This window comes from Marmota flaviventris, chromosome 12 (assembly GCF_047511675.1).
Source record: "Marmota flaviventris isolate mMarFla1 chromosome 12, mMarFla1.hap1, whole genome shotgun sequence".
Lineage (NCBI taxonomy): Eukaryota > Metazoa > Chordata > Mammalia > Rodentia > Sciuridae > Marmota > Marmota flaviventris.
Genome location: NC_092509.1, coordinates 13,494,521 through 13,517,502, shown reverse-complemented (window position 1 = coordinate 13,517,502; position 22,982 = coordinate 13,494,521). Strand labels below are relative to the sequence as shown.

At 38.0% G+C, this 22,982-nt stretch overlaps 1 protein-coding gene across 3 annotated transcripts in view; it reads left to right on the top strand.

Moving 5' to 3' along the window:
- Lyst (lysosomal trafficking regulator) overlaps positions 1–22,982 on the top strand; it is a 161,233-nt gene that overhangs the window by 25,351 nt on the left and 112,900 nt on the right. For 2 of the 3 annotated variants that reach the window (XM_027947958.2, XM_071619843.1), the window contains exons 3-7: positions 5,470–5,668; positions 12,833–12,923; positions 14,676–16,752; positions 19,025–20,054; positions 22,186–22,347. In XM_027947958.2, coding sequence (XP_027803759.2) covers positions 5,477–5,668; positions 12,833–12,923; positions 14,676–16,752; positions 19,025–20,054; positions 22,186–22,347 — 3,552 coding nt within the window. In that variant the 5' untranslated portion in view covers positions 5,470–5,476. Of the gene's footprint in view, positions 1–5,469; positions 5,669–11,016; positions 12,293–12,832; positions 12,924–14,675; positions 16,753–19,024; positions 20,055–22,185; positions 22,348–22,982 lie in introns of those variants that run through there. The other variant, XM_071619842.1, reaches the window with a different exon arrangement.

The following is a 22,982-nucleotide window of genomic DNA, read 5'->3' as shown; positions in this document are numbered from 1 at the left end:
TATGAGTATTTGAAATATTAGAAAAAGTTCAAAGAAAATGCAGTGTTTAACTTTTCAGTTGGTGTTCAGAATAGCTGACTGGCTTTCAGTTAAATTTAGCATGGCTTTTAGGAAGAAACGAATATTCATGTGCAAAGTAGAAGTGCCCCTGTCCACCTGCCAGTGTTCTGTTAGTGCTAGCTGACATAGTCAGACTCAAGGGAAAGTTTGTAAATACATTGCTTAGAAGAATTCAGAATTTTTGTAATTTGTAGATAATAGGGATTTATTGTGACAGTGTGGTGACTATAGTTAATGATGGTACATAATCTGGAACAATGTAAAGAGGGTGGATATCAGTGTTCTCACAACATGAAGTAGTACATTTGTTAATTAGCTAGTTTTAACCATTTCTTAGTGTGTATATACTTCAAAATATGCTGTATATGCTAAGTATGATTTTATTTGTCAAATTAAAAAGTAAAATAATAGAGAAAAGGGTAAAAATGTCTTGTGTAAAGTTTTTCAAAATGTCTAAATAAGAGGGAGAGAGAAGATGGTGGATTAGAGGAAGGACACACTTCTTAGCACCAGACCTTGGGTGTGGAAGGACTGCATGTCAGTGAAGTGGTTATGGAGGGAGCTCACTGGAACTTAATACTGGACAGCCAAAGAAACCAGAGAGACCCAGAAAGTCAGAAACTTCAAACCTAATGGAAAAACTAATACGTTAGGGATGTACCAGCTTGGCTGCTGAGGAGCATGGGGAGCACAGGGAGAGAGGGAAGCGCAGCAGAAGAAGTGGACCTGGAGTGGAGTAGAGAGAGGGGCCCATCTTAATGGACCCAGAGTTGGTGGGGGAATCACCTGGCCCACATGCTGATAGTCTGGCAGGAGCCAGGGTGGCTGGCATGGGAACCATTTATAAGCACCGTGCAGTAGTGAGCACAGACAGGAGATCAGGAACTCATAAAAGAAGTTGCCAGCATCCCTAGCAGTTGCCTGTTATGATCCCCAGAGTGTGCCTGAGCCAGACTGACTGAAACAGGTGCAAATCATTGTGCCTGGAACATCCAAGCTCCAGATATCAAAGAAAGAGAGTGCTCCCTTTGTTGCTGGTGCCCCATGAGAGCTATTGGGAAGACACCTGTAGTGGCACTCCAGGGAAGACGCATGGTAACTCACATTCATCACAGTGAAGGTGAAACCTGTGGAGGGTTAGTCCCAATGCCCTAAAAGTGTATTTTACTAGAGGGCCTAATGATCCAGACACCCAGCAGAGCAGGCATCTTCACAGCAATTTAGGGAGCAAATCTCAGATCCCCACCAACAGAGTTCCAAAGTTCAGCCAGGACTAAACCCCAACTATTGGAACTTCCAATTTAAACTCTGTAGCACCCCACTGTAGGAATACAGAGTTCATCAGCACTCCCTAGTCTGTCCCACTCTACACAGGGAGACAGGAAGCTGAGAGATGCTACAACCAGCTTTGCTTCCTAGTCTTTATAGCTGGAAGCTAGGTGAAGAACACAAATACATTGGACTTGCCATCCCCCAGCCTGTGACCCCAGAGTCAGAACCCAAAGATAAATATAAAGAATGGAAATCCATCTCTGCCAATAGTTTTGACCACTTTAATAGAAATAAGCCCTTTATTTATCATTAAGATTTTTCTTCTTTTTTTCTTATCTTTTTTCCAAATTCCCATTTTTTTACTTTTTAAAAAGTTTTCACTTTAAATTTTTTTTCAAATATCATTTCATTGTATTTTATTATTTTTTAATTTTTTCCATTCTGTGAGATTTTGTGTGTATATATTTGTATAGGGGGGTAAGTGTGTTCTTACTGCACATAGGTTTGAAAATATATATATGGAATTTTACTTTAATTGCTTTCTTCTGCACCTGTTTATCATTAAACCTTGATTTGACTTAGGTGAGGTATAATTATATGTGGATTTGAGTTGTTTTTATCTTACATTTGCTTATTTGTTTATGACTTGATTTTTTTGTCCCTCTTATTTCCCCTTTGTCTCTTCCCCCACTAATAGCCAAAATTTCCTTTTCCTTTCTATTTTTTATTCATTTAGTTAATAGTTTATTTCTTTTTCTTCATAGCCAACCTCTGCTATCTCCTGCCTCTCCTTTGTTCACTTTTCAAAATATGTCATACTTTCTCTTGCCTTTCTACCATATTTTCACTTAAGAAGCTATAATCCCACTATTAGAATTATATAATTTGTTGTAATTCCTACCCCATTCACATTGTGATGATTAATATAATTGATGACAGTAGACACCTGTTATTTAATGCCTGATCTAGTTCACAATTTTTTTTTTATTGTTAAATGCAGACCCCACGATTCCTGAATAGGTGACAATTAGTGTTACAGGTGTCAATATAGACACTGGTATTTATCTTAAAGCTGTATACCTGTTGCTAACATTAGTGCTATTCCGAGTTCTTCATTTTCTCTAGGAGGGGCTGGAAAGTGGGACACTTAAGTTTACAGAGTAGAAGCCCTACTGCCAAGCAATACTCACAACTTAGACAAGTGACAGCAAGTCTCACCCCACACACAATCTAGCCTCACCTAATCCTCACCAATACTTCAACATGTGGAATTGGGGATACAAAAACCCCAAACCAACAACCAGTCCTCAAAGAGAAATAACCAGAGAGGGACCTGAGGTCCTACTCTTGGACATCTTCTCATACATCAAAAACAGAGAAATCCCAGAATAAAAAAGATAGCTACACACAAAAGGCCATGCACATAAAAGAGGAAGGGGAATCCATCTCAATTCTGTACAAGTCTAAGACTTCTGAAAACATCAGGAAACAGGCAAACAAATCTCCCCCCAAATTCACAGTCCCCCAACAGAGGATTCCACAGATATGGAAGTGAGTGAAATTCCAGAAAAAAGATTATTAAAAACTGATTATTAAAATGTTTAATTAAAAGAAGATCTAAAGAATGAGTTAATAGAGCAATTACAAAAAAAAGAAAAAAAAAGAGCAAATACATGATATGAAAGACCATTTCAATTAAGAAATAGAGATATTGAAAAGAAACCAATTCCAACTCTTGGAAATGAAAGACACAATAAATTCAATTTTAAATTCACTTGAAAGCATCACCAACCAATTAGATTGTGTCGAAAATAGAACTTCAGGCCTTGAAGACTGGATATATGAATTTGAATAATCAGTATGCAATAAAGGAAATGAAAAGACCATGATCAAAATATGTAAGAAGTCTGAGACAGCATCAAGAGAACAAACCTGAGAGTCATTGTGATCGAAGAGAATGTGGAGATAGAGGCTAAAGTTATTAAGGATGTTTTCAATGATATGGGAACAGAAAACTTTCCTCATATCAAATGAGATAGACATCTGTATATAGGATGCATATAGGACCCCAAATAGACAAGATCAGAACAGAACCTCTCCAAGACATAGCATAATCAAAATACCTAAATAGAAAATAAGGAAAAAATACTAGAAGCTACAAGAGGAAAACATCAGGTCACATGTGGAGGCAAGCCAATAAGGCTTACTTCTTACTCTCAACTCAGGTCCAGGAATTAATGTCATGTATATAATGGAGATTATTGCTGCATTTTTGAATAATGACTGATCTTATTTTATACTTTCATTTTTTCTACTGTTCAGTAATATTAAAAATAATAAGCTGGGCACATGCCTATAATTCCAGTTTTTGGGGAGGCTGAGATAGGAGGATCACAAATTTGGGGCTAGCCTCGGCAATTTAGGCCCTGTCTCAAAAATAGGCCCTGGGAATGTAGCTCAATGATAAAGTACCCCTGGTTTCAATCCCTAGTAGAAAATAAAAATTAAAAAATAATAAAAAATACTCAATTTATACATATATACAAATTTTATTTGTTATTATAATAATACTTAAATTCAGGTGGGAATCCAAGAATTAAACTATCAGGCCCTAACACAAGCAGAAATCAAGGTAGTATAGGAATTTCTCCAGCCTCTCCCTTTAGTGTTTATCTGCTTTTCTTTGTATCTTGTTGGTTCATTGTTATCCATTTGGCTTCTTGTGAGCCTCAGCTACCACAGGCTTATCTCTATGTGACCATTCAGCACATCAACTATACTCTTTAATTCAAATTCCTAAAAGAGAGAGAACCCAATTTGCCCAATCCCTTTGCAGGCAACACTATACAACTAGGTCTTGGAGCAAACATCTATATTGACTGCTCCCAGTCAGGTGTGCTTCAGTTGGTGAGGGCCCAGGGCTTTGTCCTGCCTTCTGATAGTTGGTATAGTCACACGGCCCACTGCCTTCTCGTCCAGACTGTTAGAGAAGTCTTAAGCCCCAAACGCCGCATGCATGTCATATCATTTAACATCTCTAGGTTAAACATTTTTAAAGGTTACCAGATGTCTTAAAATTACTTTTAACCTTAATATAAAACTTTACTTACTTATTTGTTTTTGTTTACTAGGGATTGAACCCAGGAGCACTTTACTGAGCTACATCCCCAGCCCTTTTTATTTTTTATTTTGAGACAGGATCTCACTAAGTTGCTAAGGTTAGCCTGGAACTTGTAATCCTCCTGCCTTAGCCTCCAAAGTTGCTGGGATTACATGCATGGGCCATGGGTGCCTGGCAAGATAGAACTATCTTGAAACTCTTTAGATATATTGTTGCTTGTGATTTTCCTTTCTGAAAATTTGTACACGTTCTCTATATATGTTTTCCCCTTCTTGTATCTATTTTACTTTATTGTTTTCCTTCATCTTAAAATGCCACATTGCTATACATTTGATTTTAATACTTACTAAGAAGTGAATTGGCATAACTTCAGTTACTGGAATTCTTTGACTTTACTCATCTTATGGAATATCTCCCCCATCCCTTCTTCCAGCATTATTAACTGAATTCTAGGGTTTCGGGAGGGTGGGCCAGTGATTGTGGGCTCTATTAATGAAAAAATCAGTTTATATTTTTAACAGGTGTGTCTGTCTGTTTTAAAACATGTAAAGCAAGAAAAATTTTGCATAAGTAATGGTTTTATTTTTATTCTGTTTAAGAGAGAGTCAGAACCCACCTTGACCGCCACTCCTCACTAGTGTCTACTCTCCAGGTGTTGTCACTTAACCCCTTCTTGGCTATGCTCAGGCATTACAAACCTGGGATTAGTGAAGGAGTACTTGAGATCAGAACCATGCCTGAGAATATTATAGATTAGGACCAATGCCCAGAAATTTTAAGCAAAATTCTGTTAAAAACAACAGAACAGGTCTGGGGTTGTGGCTCAGTGGTAGAGTGCTTGCCTAGCATGTGTGGGGCACTGGGTTTGATTCTCAGCACCACGTAAAACAAATATAATAAAGATATTGTGTCCATCTGCACCTAAAAAATATTTTTTAAAAAACAACAAAATACATAATTTTAAAAGTAAATTTGTAGTCATTTTTCTAACCTTTTTTGTAATGTTTATTTTTTAGCTTGGTCATGAGCACAGACAGTAACTCATTGGCACGTGAATTTCTGACCGATGTCAACCGGCTTTGTAATGCAGTGGTTCAGAGGACAGAGGCCAGGGAGGAAGAGGAGGAAGAGACACACATGGCAACCCTTGGGCAGTACCTTGTCCATGGGCGAGGATTTCTGTTACTTACCAAGCTAAATTCTCTCATTGATCAGGTAACATTTTTCATCAGTATAACACAGTTGATTACAACTTGGTAACTTTTGGGTTATGTAGTTTCTGAGAGTCTCTTTTGAGATAAAATACTCTTATGTCTCTCCAACAGAAAAAAAAAATGGCCCCAATTATGTACACATTGTTTATTTGGATACTTTTCAAAACATCTGAAATATCTTAAAAGTTTCAAATGGCCTTTCTTCTAATGTGGTTTCATATATATGCTTTTTATCCTAATAGCAGTGAGATTACCATAATTGTGGGTAGGCATACAAGATTACAGTTCAGAAACATATGAATTCACATTTTCAATAGAGATAAAATATGTTTTTGAAAAGTTAAATATGGATTATACTTTGGGAACTTGCTAATTCGGGAGTGAAATCAGTGAATCCTTTTGTGTTAACCACTAATTACTGAGTCCTATAGTTTATTCCTCTAGTTTTTCATACATTGGTATTTTTGCTTGAAATAGGGCCATATGTTTTTGCTGTTTCCTTATTACAGAATTAACAGAGTTTCAAAGCTAGTTGGGGTTAGAAAGCAGTCTTCATCTAACCTTTTGTAGATGAGAGAACAAATGCAAAGGCACTAAGCAACTCACAGTTAACTGAAGTCAAATATGATGGAAAGAAAACTCTGCAGTATGCTTTCAGGAACCAATTAATATAGTCATATAATATTTCAGTTACCTTGGATTTAAAAGATAATAAGGTTTCTGTAGCATCAATATGACATTTTTAAATACATTGAATGTTACGGACTTTACACATGCACTTAACTATCACTAAAAATTTCTTTGCTCTGAATGCATTTTACTAATAAATATGTTTAAAAATGTCATATGTACCTAAGTTTGTTTTACCATTCTCCTGTTGTTTAACCATTTGAGTTGTATGCATTTATGAATTTAGTTGTATGCTATTATGAATACACCTGCTGTGAATATTCTTGTAAAAGTCTTTATGTGGGTATGTTTTCATTTCTCATGGGCAACTATCTAGGCATGCAATTGCTGGGTCAAAGAGTAGGTGTTTGCTTAACTTAAACTGTCAAATTATATTCAGAGTAGTTGGACCATTTTTTATTCTCACAAGCAATATATGAGAATTCAGTTGTTCTAAAGCCTCTCTAATATTTGATATTGCCAGTTTTCTTAGTATTAGCTATTCTTAAATTAATATAAATTAGTAATCTTCTTGTGGTTTTAATTTTCATTTCTCTGACAACTGATGATATTGAACACTTTTTATGTACTTATTGGGCATGTATATATAACGTGTCATCCCTTACCCATGGGTGATACATTATAAGAGCCCCTGTGATACCAGAAATCATGGATAGTACCAAACTTTCTCTACACTTTTTTTTTCCTCTAAGTAAATACTTATGGTAAGGTGTAATTTATAATTATACACAGTAAGATATTAATAGCAATAACAATGAAATAGAGCAGTTGTGACAACATACTATGGTATTAATAATTGGCAAGTTATTTATTTCTGGAATTAAACTGTGGTTGCCTGTGGGTAACCAAAAGTGCAGAACTAAAGTCATGGGAAAGCGCAGACTGTTGTATGTTGTATCTTCTTTTATGAATGTCCAAGCTTTGTGACGTTTAAAAATATATATTTATGTTTTAGTTTTAGGTGGACACAATATCTTTATTTTATTTTTATGTGGTGCTAAGGATCAAACTCAGTGCCTCATGCATGCTAGGCGAGCGCTCTACCACTGAGCCACAACCCCAGTCCTGCTTTGTGCCATTTTTTAAGGTCTGAATATTTGATTATCATCCAGTCATAGTTCTTTGTGTATTCTGGAGACAAGTCTTTGTTGAGTTCCAAGTATTTTTTGTGGCCTTGTCATTTCTTTTCTTTTTTCTTTTTTTTTAAAATATTTATTATTATTTTTAGTTGTAGTTGGACACAATACCTTTATTTTTTATTTATTTATTTTTATGTGGTGCTGAGGATTGAACCCAGGGCCTTGCACGTGCTAGGCGAGTGCTCTATCCCTGGGCCACAACCTCAGCCCTGTGACCTTGTCATTTCTTTCTTTTTTTTTTTTTTTGAGAGAGAGAGAATTTTTTTAATATTTATTTTTTAGTTTTCAGCAGACACAACATCTTTGTTTGTATGTGGTGCTGAGGATCGAACCTGGGCCACACGCGTGCCAGGTGACTGCGCCACCGCTTGAGCCACATCCCCAGCCCTCATTTCTTAACAGTGTCTTTGGAAAAGATTATTTTTTCTTTCATACTGATTTTGTTGTGTGTCCTAAGAAATCTTTGTCTTGCAACCCCAAAGTTGCAAGATATTCTTCTAGTTTTCTATTTTTTTTTTCCTAAAAGCTTTTTGGTTATTGCTTTTGCCTTTAGGTTTGTGATACAATTTGAGTTAATATTTGTGTGTAGTGAGAGTTGTGGGGTTGTGGTTCTTTCCTCCTCCTTCCCTCATACAGTTACCCAGTTGTTCCAGCATCGTTTCTTCTTATCGGCCTGCTCTTTCCGCAGTGGATAACTTTGGTGCCTTTGTTGAAAACCATTTGACCATATGTGTATGATCTCACCCTGGACTTTCTTTTCTGTCTTACTGGTCTGTCATCTCTTCTTTCCCCAATACCATACTATCTTGATTACTGCAGCTTTTATAAAAGAAGTCTGGAAATTATGTAGTGAAGGTCGCCAGTTTTATTCTTGTTTTTCAAGAATGTTTTCTCTTCTGTGTTCTTCAAAATTCCATACAAATTTTAGCCATCTTTTTACTTCTACAAAAATGCACACCCTTATTTCACTTGGGTGTGATGTTGAGTTCATAAATCACTTTGGAAGGAACTGACAAAACATTGTTGTCAGTTTGCCAGTCCTTAAACATGGCATAAATCTCTGTTTAGTTGGGTCTTCAAACTTTTCAGCAATATTTTATGTTTTTTTTAATGTTTACTTTTTAGTTGTAGTTGGACACAATAGCTTTATTTTATTTATTTATTTTTATGTGGTGTTGAGGATTGAACCCAGGGCCTCAAATGTGCTAGGCAAGTGCTTTCCACTGAGCCACAACCCCAACTATTTTATGGTTTTTTGATGTAGAAATCTTGCACATTTCTTGGTTAAATCTACTCAAAATATTTTATTCTTTTTTGATGCTATCATAAATGACATTTAAACTTATAATTTTTCTATTGTTTGCTTGTAGAAATACAGCTGCTTTTTGTATATTGACCTTTGCTAAATTCACTTATTAAGTCATGAAAATTTGCTGTAGTTTCCTCAGGGTTTTCTATGTAAACAATCTCATCTGTGATTAATGATAGTTTCACTTCTTTCCCAATTTTATTTTCTTGCCTTTAGTGCTGGCTTCTAGAACAAAGGCAGGTGGAAGAGGTGAAAGTGAACATCCTGGCCTTGTGTCTGACTACAGGGAAAGCATGCACTATTTTACCATTGAATGTGATGTGGGTTTTTGGTGTTTCTTAGATACCTTTGATCGGAATGGGGGATCTCTTCCAACATAAAAATTGTTTCCATGTAATATTTGATAATAATGGTTTCTGATTTCTTCTGTACTCTGATTATAAATATATAGCTGCATTCTTACACAGTAGATAGAAAATAACAATGATCTATTGCCAATAGTATTTAAAATTTGGACCAGTATACATAACCATGTGGTATAAATAGTACTGTTTAAAATTTCAGAGTTATATATTTAAACTGTATGAACATTTGATAAAATTGTTGGTTATTTTGCTGAGTAAAGTATGAAGTTTCACTGACAGATGTTATATGTTGATGAATAAAATTTAATTTAGACATTTTAATAGGTTTCTTTGATTATCAGCTATATTCTGTGTAAAGTTCTTTAGTCTTATTATATTTTGGAGTATCATCACATTTATCTATAGTACTTCATAATTGGCCTATCTGTAGTAATATGGAAAATACATATGACAGGAAGACACCAGGCTTTGAAGAGCGTGTTGACACAGTGTGCTCACTGGTTCACTCAGCAGACCACTTGGCACCCACTGTGGGCCAGCGGAGATGAAAACATGCAGCGGGCTTTTCCAGGAACACTTAGCTTTTGAAGAGACAGGCAGATGGAGGAGTGTTGACCAAAGGTGGGAAGTACAGAGGAGTCTTCAGCAAGTGCTTCTGAGAGATGGCTTCCCAGGAGGGGGCCTGAGGACATCAGGGCTGGAGAAAGAAGAGCACATGCAGTGAACCACAAGGGACTCGGAGCTGACAGCTCAGGCAGGGCTCACCCTGGAGTGGCCCCCTGGGCTCCTGTGAGGTCAGCTGGGCATACTTCTGGATTTTCAGTCAGTCAGCAGATGAAGGAGGGCTGTTGGATGGGGCTCGTGGCCAGGCTGCTGCAGTTCTCATCTCTCAGTGGGCTCAGCTTCTTTACATGTGGCGGGAGCATTCCAAGAGAGTGAGGGGGAAGCTGCAGGAAGCCACATTTTATCACTTTGGTTGCCTTATGTGGGTCAAAGCAAATCATGAGGCCAGCTCTGATTTAAGGGATGCAGAAATAGACTCCATCACTTGACAGGAGGAACTTCAATTAAGCTGGGGCCATGTTTCATATACCATCATCTCCTCTCTGGCCAAAATTAGAAGGTCATATTTCTGTAGGTTGGACAGCCCAGAGATGACGGGGAATGGATCAGTGTATGGCATATGGGGACACTTCCACTTGGTATGCCCCATTCTCCTAGTTACCATGACTATTATGTATCCATTGGATGTTGAGATATAAAACTAGAGGTGATCTGAAATAGAGGCCTGCAAGTTCTAGTTTTCTAGGGTGCCCACAAATAATAGAAAAAGATTTGATAACTTCCAAAAGGACAGAATTAAATATGATTTTTTTTGGAACCAGAAAGGATAAATAAACCTGGGAATATACCATATCTAAAAAAGTAATAGGTCCAGTGGATTAGGGAGCACTGCTCTGATGATGAATAGGGTTAAAAATGATGGCAATTGAGTGTGAAACGAGAGTTGTTTCCTTGCTATTGTACCAGGCTGCCTGATGGTCTAGGGGTCCTCCTCAGGGGTGTAATTCCAGCAGAGGGCACAAAAACCAAAAATCTGCTCTTGCTGCAATATCATCCCTTTGAAAGGCTCGTGGTTTCTGAAAACTACTCCACTTGGTGAAGTGAGGCCAACAGGCATGCAGTTTTGAGGAGAGGAGCGGTCGTCTTGGGATGCTGGGGAAGGAGAAGCTTCACAGAGTAGATGCTGCCAAGGCTGTACCTCAAAGGTGGCCTGAGTACCCGAGCCGTGGGAAGGAGCCAGGGTGCTCGAACCTCGTGTAGTGCAGAGGTGAGCAGGCAGAAGTGTCTGCTCACACAGCAGTAGTGAGGTGCCAGCTTGCTGTTGTGGAGCAGGAGCCGAATTCCACAGAGCTGCTTCACACATCTTTGAGGTTTCTGCAAGTTCCCTTAGAATGCTGTTGGTTCATCTATTGAAGATAAAAAGCAGATGAGGAGGACTCTACAGGAACGGTGGGCTAAACAGGGGTTTACTGCTTCTAAAGTCATTTACATTTCGCCCCTGCCTTTGACTGTGTGATGGGACTTCCCCGCTAGTCACTCCATTAAAGCTGCAATTGTTAAGGTCACCAGGGACCCTGCTTTTGCTAAATGCTCTTCAGCCACACAGTTCAAAAATAACAGCTTTTGACCCTGCTAACTCTCCTCTCTTTTCCTGAACTGCTCTCTTCTTTGGTTCCTCAGGCTCCACTTCTCTTTTGCCAGGCTTCTTGTGTGTAGGTTTCTCTCTGGTGCTGACTTTAAAAGCCTCCAGAGCTCAGTCCTCCTCAGGCTCCTCTTGTGTTTCTGCACACTCTTCCTGGGAAGCCTCACTATTGTACCAGGCTACCCGATGGTCTAGGGGTCCTCCTCAGGGGTGCAATTCCACCCAGGACTCGCGGGTGTTTTTATTCAGATCTTTTCTTAAGTTCTAGGAATACATAGCCTTTGTCTACTGAAATGCATTTGGATATTCCACAGGCATCTCAGACTAAACAAGTTTAAAAAGTGAATCCATCATCTCTACCCCAACCTAATATCCCTCATAAATTTCCTGTTTTGGTGATTCATTATCAGCCATTATGAAGAGTCTTTTTAGATCTTTTATCCTCCCTCCCTTATGGCTCATAGAAAGTCAACTGCAAGTCATTTTAGGCCTACCTTACACTTTCTCAAATATTATCTCCTTTACCATTTGTGTTGTCAGAATACTTCAGATGGTCATCATCTCTTTCATTAGACATTGTGTCTGTGCCTCTAATATTAACTGCCTCCCCTTACCAAATCCGATTGTATCACCCTGACCCCCTCCCAACAGGTTGGTGTGAGAAATAACTTCTAACTTGATTGGTCATTAAATCTTTGACCACCTGCGGCCCAGGGGGCCCAGGTCTCGTAGTTCCAGTCCTACGTCAATATTTCTAATAAAGTGTGCTACTTTTCCTGAATTCCTAAACTGATTACCTGTACCACATCTGGGGACTTACTCATACTACATGCCTTCTGTTGTTCTTGTTTGTATGTATTTTATGGACCAAATGAGGGGACCTTCTCCAGGGCTTGGACCATTTACTCCAGAAAGGGTAAGACAGTAAGTCCTGTAGATATAGTGTGCAGTCAATAAATATGTATCAGATTACCTTCACTAATAAATCCTTTTCTCTTTATATATATTATTTATTAATAGCATCATTTTGTTGTTTAAATTTTTTTGAGTTTTACATTTAACTGCATGAAGACTTAAAAATTTCTAGTAACTTCTTCTTATTATTTTGCTAATTAATAGGGCTTAATTTTTCATTTTCACCTAACAAATCTGTTTTGTCATAGGTAGGTGAGGAATTCATGCAAGATGCATGGTAGTAATAAAAGCTATTTTTGGAAATAATAGCAAGAATGTGCTAAATACCAGCAAATACTCTCACATTCTTCTGTCATTGGAAAGGATTATAAATGGAAAAGAATCACAGTTTTAATTAGACTTACGATAGGTTAATTTGATTCCTTGCTTCTCAAATACAACTCTTCAATAAAAAGTGGTTTTGAGTTCCTTTTAAGACAGATATTAGGAAGAAAAGTATCTTATGCCCTTAGAACACAAAGGATTCTTTTGTTTCTGACAGGCGTTGACGTGCAGAGAAGAACTCCTGACTCTGCTTCTGTCGCTGCTGCCCCTTGTGTGGAAGATACCTGTTCAGGAGCAGCAGGCAGCAGGTATGGTCCCCTCAGCCTGTCACCGGCATCATCCATAGTCCCCTGGGGAAAATAATCCCACTGAGAAGCTGCTTCTGCCTGAATGGTTGGTGCAGCTTCAGATTCTGCATATGTTAATTATGATTTATATATACTTAATATGAAAAATCTTTAGCAAGCACATTTTTAATTTTTTCCAGTAATATAAAAACCATGGTGCTTCTTAGGGGATTACTCAGGGTAATGATGATTAGAAAATATATGAAGAAGCAGAGCACTTATCTGAGAGAGTAAACCCAGATATGCCACATCAGAAAAATGGATAGTGGAAAGTGTGAAGAAAGAAATTAAAGTTTCTTTGCTTAAAGATTGCTGTTACCAGTTCTCTAGAAATGACTTGTTTGCTTTAGTTTATCTAACGTTGTTTCTAAAGGATAAGTTTGAAATAATATTTTGTTTCAAAAACCATGTAGAATTATTACACTTAAGGCCAAGAGACATTTTTATTTTCTGATTTTGAAAAATAAGTCTGTGTATATATAAAAACATATGTATATATGTGTATATATATAATATATATGAATATATATTTAATATATATGTATATATGTAAAGTTTATATATATTTGTATATTCATGTAAATACATGAAACTTTAAATATTTCACTGGAAGGATTAGCAATATTCCCCCTTGACCATTTCTAGGAAATATGAATTGTGAAATGCTTGAGAATCAGGTTAAAAGAAAAAAATTCTCCTGTACTATATTTTAATGCCTTGTGTTTTTAGGAAATTTCTCATATGGGTCTCTTTTATGAGGTTATCTAAGGTCTTGTAATATTGTTGATTTACTCTATGCTCTTATTTTCTTCTGAATTTTTAGAATTCAAAAATTCTTAGTCACATAAGAAATCTGATTGGTGTCTTTTTAGGGAGATTTTCTTCATTGCCTATATTTTTTGCTTCAATGGAATTGGTCAGACTGCTTTTAATTTTTCCTCTCATTTGTTTGTTTCCCTCTACTAAGTAAAGCATAGTTCTTTAATTTACAATTTTTATTCACTCTAAATTGCAACTGTATTTTTCATGTAGATTTTGATACATATTGCAAAGGGAAAGATCAATTTAATCATCTTTTTAGTAAGGAAGATTCATTCATTTCTCCAAGAAGTAGCCATTGAGTGCTGACCACAGGGCAAGCCCTAGGCTAGTAGGGACTGAGGATCAAACACTGATATCCATACCTTGTGCTTAGTTCAGTTCATGAGGCCCTTGAGAAATATTTTTAATTCAGAACTCTTAACTTCAGTCTTGGTGAACATTTGGTATATACTATATGATTTTGAATTAATTTTGGAAAAATTTAAAGTTCTTAAAGGCTGTAAACTACTGCTTTTGTGAGAACATAATATATCCCTGTGTCTTCATTGTGACATTACTGGAGGAAGTTTGTAAAGTGGTTGAACAGCAGCACTAACTACGTTGCAGTTAAAATGAAATATATGATTTTAAATACTAATTCTATTCTCCTTTATTGGTTTCCAAATCAGTCGGTATCCTTTGAACTAATGCCACCTCGTATTTAGAATGAGAAGGATAAATATAGGAAGAAGTAACTCAGAGAGAGCGTAACTGAGAGAAACAGCCTGTAGCAAAATCATGTGAGGCTGGACTCTTACAGTGGGTGGTGGTAAATGAGAGTGTCACTGCCTGAACAAATTGAGTGTAACAACATGCTGAGGTGTTCTAAATCTTCTTTCTTCATTTCATTAGATTTTAATTTGCCATTGTCATCTGATATAATCCTGACCAAAGAAAAGAACTCAAGTTCACATAGATCTACTCAGGAAAAATTATGTTTAGAAGGAAGTGCCCCATCTGGTCAGGTTTCTACAAAAGTAAATGCTTTTCGAAAAAGCAGACGACAGCGTAAAAGTACCCATCGCTATTCTATAAGAGATGCTCGAAAAACACAGCTCTCCACCTCTGACTCAGAAGGCAACTCAGATGAGAAAAGCACAGCAGTGAGTAAGCACAGAAGGCTCCATGCACTGCAGCGTTTCGTAACCCAGTCTCCTGAAGACCACCTCTCACCTAGACTAAGCTCCTTTGTAACCAAAGAGCAGGTGTCTCCTGATACCATGGCTTTGAGAAACTCCACAGAGACTACTCCGAGGCAGGAGTCAAGCACTGACATTTTAAGTGAACCAGCTGCCTTGTCTATTCTCAGTAACATGAATAATTCTCCATTTGACTTATGTCATGTTCTGTTGTCCTTATTGGAAAAAGTTTGTAAATTTGACATTACTTTGAATCATAATTCTGCCCTTGCAGCCAGTGTAGTGCCGACACTGACTGAATTCCTAGCAGGCTTTGGGGACTGCTGTAATCTAAGTGACAAGCTGGAGAATGAAGTGGTTTCTGTAAGTTGGACCGAAGAACCCGTGGCTTTAGTTCAGAGGATGCTCTTTCGAACAGTGTTGCATCTCATGTCAGTAGATATTAGTGCTGCAGAGGTCATGCCGGAAAGTCTTAGAAAAAATTTAACTGAATTGCTTAGGGCAGCTTTAAAAATTAGAACTTGCTTAGAAAAGCAGCCTGATCCTTTTGCACCAAGACAAAAGAAAACACTACAGGAGGTCCAGGAGGGCTTTATGTTTTCCCAGTTTCGTCATAGAGCCCTTCTTTTACCTGAGCTTCTGGAAGGAGTTCTACGGATCCTGATCTGTTGTCTTCAAAGTTCAGCTTCAAATCCCTTCTACTTCAGTCAAGCCATGGATCTGGTTCAAGAATTCATTCAGCACCAAGGATTTAATCTATTTGAAACAGCAGTTCTTCAAATGGAATGGCTAGTTTCAAGAGATGGAGTTCCTCCAGAGGCCTCACAACATCTGACAGCCCTAATAAATAGTGTGATGAAAATCATGAGCACTGTGAAAAAAGTAAAATCAGAGCAACTTCATCACTCAATGTGTACGAGAAAAAGGCACAGACGCTGTGAGTATTCTCACTTTATGCATCACCACCGAGATCTCTCCGGACTTCTGGTTTCAGCTTTTAAAAACCAGCTTTCCAGAAACCCCTTTGAAGAGACTGCGGATGGAGATGTTCATTATCCCGAGCGGTGCTGCTGTATTGCAGTGTGTGCTCATCAGTGCTTGCGCTTGCTGCAGCAGGCTTCTTTGGGCAGCACCTGTGTCCAGATTCTATCAGGCATTCATAGTGTTGGAATATGCTGCTGTATGGATCCCAAATCTGTAATCATCCCTTTGCTGCATGCTTTTAAATTGCCAGCACTGAAAAATTTTCAGCAGCATATATTGAATATCCTTAACAAACTTATTTTGGATCAGTTGGGAGGTGCAGAGATACCACAGAAAATTAAAAAAGCAGCGTGCAACATTTGTACTGTGGACTCTGACCAGCTGGCCAAGTTAGAAGAGACACTGCAGGGCAGCTTGTATGCTACCGAACCTGCCTCGGGTGCACCCAGTCCTTCCTACAGATTTCAGGGGATCCTGCCCAGCAGTGGATCTGAAGACTTGCTGTGGAAGTGGGATGCATTAGAGGCTTATCAGAAATTTGTTTTTGAAGATGACGGATTACATAGTATACAGATTGCAAATCACATTTGTAACTTAATCCAGAAAGGCAATGTAGTTATTCAGTGGAAGTTGTACAATTACCTGTTTAATCCTGTGCTGCAAAGAGGAGTTGAACTAGCACATCACTGTCAACATCTCAACATTACTTCTGCTCGAACTCATATGTGCAACCACCTGAAACGGTGTCTGCCGCAGGAAGTGCTTCAGGTTTATTTAAAAACTCTGCCTATCCTGCTTAAATCCAGGTTTGTGTATGTATATATATGCTGCTATTTTTTCTTATGGATGCTTTTGAATGTGTGATAAAGCGTATGCATTGGCACTTCTAATTCTCATATCTCCAGAGCCTTATCAGCAGCCTAAACCATATTTACTGTTGTCTGAGTTTATTAACGAAAAAACTTTAGTCTAATTTTAGTTTTTAACAAAAAAAACTCCCACCTCTTGCCATAGTTTAAACTGTTTATTTATTTATTTTGACTGGGAATAGTGATAAAGAAGAGGATAGTCATTGAATTTAAGGTCTCAATGGAAAAAAGGTAAAGTTTTAGATATATTTCTGAGGAAGAAAAACAGATGCAACATAAATATCTAAGAGCAAGGGCCAAGTTTAATTGTATTTATAGATGGAATATTATTAGCCATTAAAAATGCTTCTATAAGGGGCACATGTGTGAGGCACTGGGTTCCATCCCCAGTTCCACATAAAAATAAATAAAATAAAGGTATTGTGAGCTGGGCACAGTGTGCATGCCTGTAAACCCAGCGGCTCTGAGGCTGAGGCAGGAAGATCACGAGTTCAAAGCCAGCCTCAGCAAAAGCGAGGAGCTAAGCAACTCAGTGAGATCCTGTCTCTAAATAAAATACAAAAATAGCACTGGGGATGTGGCTTAGTGGTGGATTGCCCCTGAGTTCAATCCATGGTACCCCCCACCCCCGCAAAAATGAAAATATTGTATCCATCTACACCAAAAAATATATTTTTTAAATGCTTACAAAGATTATGCTGGGACAAGAGAAAATGCTTATAATATGCAAAATTTCAGGGGTTGGGGTTGTAGCTCAGCAGTAGAGCGCTCGCCTAGCATGTGCGAGGCGCTGGGATCCATCCTCAGCACCACATAAAAATAAATAAAATAAAGGCATTTTGTCCAACTACAATTAAAAAAATTTTTTTTAAATATACAAAATTTCAAACAATATTCACTTATTTACAACTGTATAAAATATGTACATATATGAGATGATAATTGTATATTGAAGAAGTGGCATTAGAGGATTATTATTTTTAAATATCATATTTGGATTTATTACCTAAGCAATGAATATAGAAAAAAATAAGAAAAATACAGAAAAACAAATGAAGGAAATTACAATTACTTGTAAACCCACCAGTGATTTTCCAGATTTTGTGATTGCCAAGTCTAGTACATTTAAAAATAATTTTATAAATAAAGCTTGCTTCTGGTAGGTATATTAATTAGCCTTTCAAGTTAATACTTATAGCATTCTTAAAAACTTGTAGTAAAATAAATATAACCTATCATTACTGTTTTCACATGTGGCATTTTGGGGTTCATCTTAACTACTTTAATACTGATATTAAATCATTTCCCTACAATTATTTTTAAAATTTTTGACCCTTTTTTTTTTTTACTTTGTTTAAATACAACTGACTTCGATTGAAAATTTTGCAACTCTTTTGTGGGCAACCTGGATCTTTGTAAAATAAGGTCTGAGAGTCACTGAACTGATTTACATTACATATTACTAGAATGATTCCAGTGACCTAGACACAGATCTCACTTGGGAAAGAGATAAATCTCCCCTCCCTCCATACTTTGTAAATTTTTTTGCTGTGCTGGAGATGGAACCCTGGTCCTTGCATATTGGTAGGCAAGTCCTCTAGGGCTGAGCTGCATCCTAGCCCCCTGAAAACCTTCTGTAGTATTCAGTATTTGTCTGTTCTGATCAACTGGCCAAATTAGAGACAACTGCAGAGAAACTCATGTGAATCTTCATCTGAGAGAAAAGCCTTCTGAAGAAAATTTCAGCTCTGTGTTTTGATTCTTTACCTTTTTGAATTAAAGATGTAAGACAAATGAAAAGTCCTCAATGAACCCTTAGGCAGAGGAACAAATGAACAAACTCCAGATGCTTGTCTGCTCTTAGGGCATCTGTGTCTGGATGATGGTGATTGGAGAGAATTTATATAGATTTTTGCCATTTGGAGAAAAATATTCTTCCCTGATTTGCTTCATTTAATTTGGGTTGTACATAATCCTTTTTCAATACTTTCAGAGCCATACATGCAGTATTTAAAGAAGGATTTGAGAGTAATTCTAAAGTAGCTTGAGGTTCTGGCCACTATCTAACTAAGAACTTTATGAGATAATTAATAAATCAAGTTAGGTAGTATTAAGTATATAATGCGCAGCAATGCGATATTTAAGCAGCTTATGTACCTATTTATAAATAATGTTCATATATATATTTTTTCCCCCATTTCTCTCACAGGGTAATAAGAGATTTGTTTTTAAGATGTAATGGAATAAATCAAATAATTGAATTAAATTACTTAGATGGTATTCGAAGTCATTCCCTAAGAGCATTTGAAACTCTGATAATCAGCCTAGGGGAACAACAGAAAGATGTTTCAACCCCAGGTATCGATGGATCACACACTGAAGAGAAGGAGCCCTTGTCCTCAAATACAGGGGCCCCTTTTCATGACCATCAGGCTTATTCAGATTCTCCTCAAAGCCTCAGCAAATTCTATGCTGGTCTCAAAGAAGCTTATCCAAAGAAATGGAATACTGTTCACCAAGATGTTCATATCAACACCATAAACCTCTTCCTCTGTGAGGCATTTTTATGTGTAAGTAAAGAAGCAGAGTTGGATAGGGAGTCGGCCAATGAGTCAGAAGATACTTCTGGCTATGACAGTACAGCCAGTGAGCCTTTAAGTCATGCGCTGCCATGTTTGTCTCTTGAGAGCCTCGTCTTGCCTTCTCCTGAGCATATGCACCAAGCAGCAGACGTGTGGTCCATGTGTCGTTGGATTTACATGTTGAGCTCAGTCTTCCAGAAACAGTTTCATAGGCTTGGTGGTTTCCGAGTGTGCCATAAGTTAATATTTATGATAATACAGAAAATATTCAGAAATCATGAAGACAAGCAAGGGGAAAGGCAGGGAAATATAAATGTAATTGAAAACCAAGACTTGGTCAGAACTTCTCAACAGGAGAAAGCAAGGAAGGAAGATTTGTCATCTCTGACTACAACAAAGGACCACACACCACCTGATCGGGGTAGTCTGAAAAACAATGCTGACAGTGTAGGTGAATTAGAATCACAGTGTATTTCTTCCATAAACATGGAGCCTATTTCATCTACTGAAGCTACTCCTGAGGAAGCAAAGGTGTTTAGGAGGCGAGAAAGTGAGACCGCACTTCAGAGCATACGACTTTTGGAAGCCATTCTGGCCATTTGTCTTCATAGTGCTAGAACCAGTCAACAAAAGATAGAATTGGAGTTACCTAATCAGGTAATACTTTGCTTTTAGTCTAGCCCTGTGTGTGTGTGTGTGTGTGTGTGTGTGTGTGTGTGTGTAAAAGTTCTGACTTAATACTATTATCATTTTATTTTTACAAAGCTTTTACATTTTGAGAAATTCCTGTGTGTCTAGCACAGTTCAGTTCCAGGTATCATGGAAGGCACAAAGAACCATGTGCCCTAGCCTTTGCCCTAAAGAGCCTTATAGTTTAGTTTGTAATGCAAAACCCCATGTGAAGCAGCTCACATATTTAGCTTCACATGAGTAATTATGCATATTGTGTTTCGGAATTCACAATCTTGGTGTGACTCCGTTGGGTTCCCTGCCTAGATCCCCTCTCCTTGGTTTATGCTCTTTTGTCGTCCTCATCATGTCTGTCATTACTCATGTTTCTTGTGTTGGACTGAGAATGTTGAGGCACCCATGTGATGTGGGCTGCTTCCTTCCTCTGAAGATCATCTTGGCTGATAGAGTGCTGTGCCCAGGCAAAGGGTGCTTACTGCCAGTGGCTGATGGATGTGGCTCTGGGGGTGAGGACAATCTCTGTGGTACACTTGAGGCTTCAGAGCTTTCTATGGAATGAGCGAGATTTTTCCTGAAACCACATTCTTTGTCTGCATTCTTCTGACCTCTTCTGCATCTGTCACATCCTGACAGATATCTCCGAGAGCACCCCTCACCAAAAAGAAATTCATGATCTCAGGCCCTGCTACTAAGAAACTTGGGAATGTGGAAGATCTGATTTCCTTACTAACTGGTCCCTTCTTGTTATTTCAGCCAATGAGTCCCCTTACTCTAGTTTCAGCCTCTGTGTAGCCTCCTGTCTAAAACATCTTAATGCTTCTATATTGTTCTCAGTTAAAAGCCCACTCCTAGCATAGCCTGCAAAACCCTCCACAGTCTGCTCTACTTCTTTGTGTAGCCTCACATTCTGCTGCTCCTCACCGTGCTGCAGTCAGCCATACCAAGCTGATCTTTGCCATTGCTTCTGGGGTTGTGTGCATGTTCTTGTGCTTGGCATAATCTTTCTTCTTCTGTTCCAGTGCCTGCTGTTTCCTGCTTGTTCTCTGACCCTCCCATACAATTCCTCTGGGGTACTTGGTCACTCAGGCACCTTCTCAGTTTTCTGTTCTGAGAGCATTTTGTTCATAGTTCTGGTAGAGTTATCGTCATACTCCTATGTACCTGTTTCTCGTGGTGGATGGTAATTCCTTAAACAAGTTGGTTTCTTTTCCATCTTCATGGTCTCATCACCTATTTTAGAGATACAAGCAAGCACCAAGAGCTTCCTTCATGAGCAGAAGGAAAGGACTGAGAGAAGAGAATTAGAACTTCTTAGAATCTTAAGGAATCTCTGAGAATAAGTGATAAGTGTTTTAGACAGCTTTTTTTGCTGCTTTGACCAAAATACCTGACAAGAACAATTAGAGGAGGAAGAGTTTATTTGGGGACTCAGGGTTTCAGAGGTCTTAGTCCATAGATGGTTAACTCCATTCCTTGAGGCTCAAGGTGAGACAGAACATCATGGTGGAACAGTGTGGGAGTGGAAAACAGCTGGGAACCTGGCAGCAGGAAGCAGAGAGAGCAAAAGAGAGAGAGCTCTACTCAACAAGGTCAAAATATACACCCCAAAGGCACACCCCAGGGACTTACCTCTCCAGCCACACCCTACCTTCCCTCAGTTACCACCCAGTTAATCCCTACTGAGGATTAATGCAATAATTAGGCTAAGGCTGTCCTAACCCATCTTCTCACTCTGAACTTTCTTATATTGTCTCACATATGAGCTTTTAGGGGACACCTCATATCTAAACCACAACAATAGAAAATTTGTAAACTCCAACGATGGTTAATTGAAACTATGAAGTTTCAGGAAATAATCTTTGTGATGCAATTCATTTATGGTAATTGAAGCTTAAAAACAAGTAATATATTTAATAAATAAAAATGTTATTAACTTTCCCATAGAATGTTGGGATAAGAGGTCAAAATTTATATAGTCAATTTATTTCATATCAACTGTAAATAAATGGGATTTCTGTTTGTTAAGAAATTATTTATTTTGTCACTGTTTGTTAAAAACATGTTATTGATATTCCTGGTCTCTCTTATTCTACCTTAGAACTTGTCTGTGGAAAATATATTGTTTGAAATGAGGGATCATCTTTCCCAGTCAAAAGTGACTGAGACAGAATTGGCAAAGCCTTTGTTTGATGCCCTGCTTAGAGTTGCCCTGGGGAATCATTTAGCAGATTTTGAACATCCTGATGCTGTGACAGAGAAGGTATGAACCTATATGGTTGTGTTATTGGGTATGACTAGCAGAGGCAGGCATATGAGATGGGACTAGGAGGTTAGTGAATGTGGTTCTTAGAACATAGGGACCCAGAGAGAGAAGGGAAATTGCTTGGAAATGGAAGGAGACCCTCAGGGTTATACAGTGGAGGGGGTAGAGAGAGAGGAGGGGAGGGGAGGGGAGAGGTGGGGAGGGGGGGTGGTGGAGGATGGGAAAGGCAGCGGAGCACAACAGACACTAGTATGGCAATATGTAAATCAATGGATGTGTAACTGATGTGATTCTGCAATCTGTGTATGGGGTGAAGGTGGGATTTCATAACCCACTTGAATCAAAGTGTGGAATATGATATGTCAAGAAATTTGTAATGTTTTGAACAACCAACAATAAAAAATTAAAAAAAAAAAAAAAGAACATAGGGACCCAGATTTAGTCAGGTGAGTTCCATGGGGGTAGTGTTTCATCAGTACCTTACCTCAAAACACAGAAGAGCAATAGGACATGCTTTTCTTTAATCTAATCTGGAAATTTACTTAGAATTACTCCAAGTAAGACAAATATATGATTTGATTTGATAAGTCTTACATATAACTGAGTTTATTAAGTGGTAATTTAGGAATGGT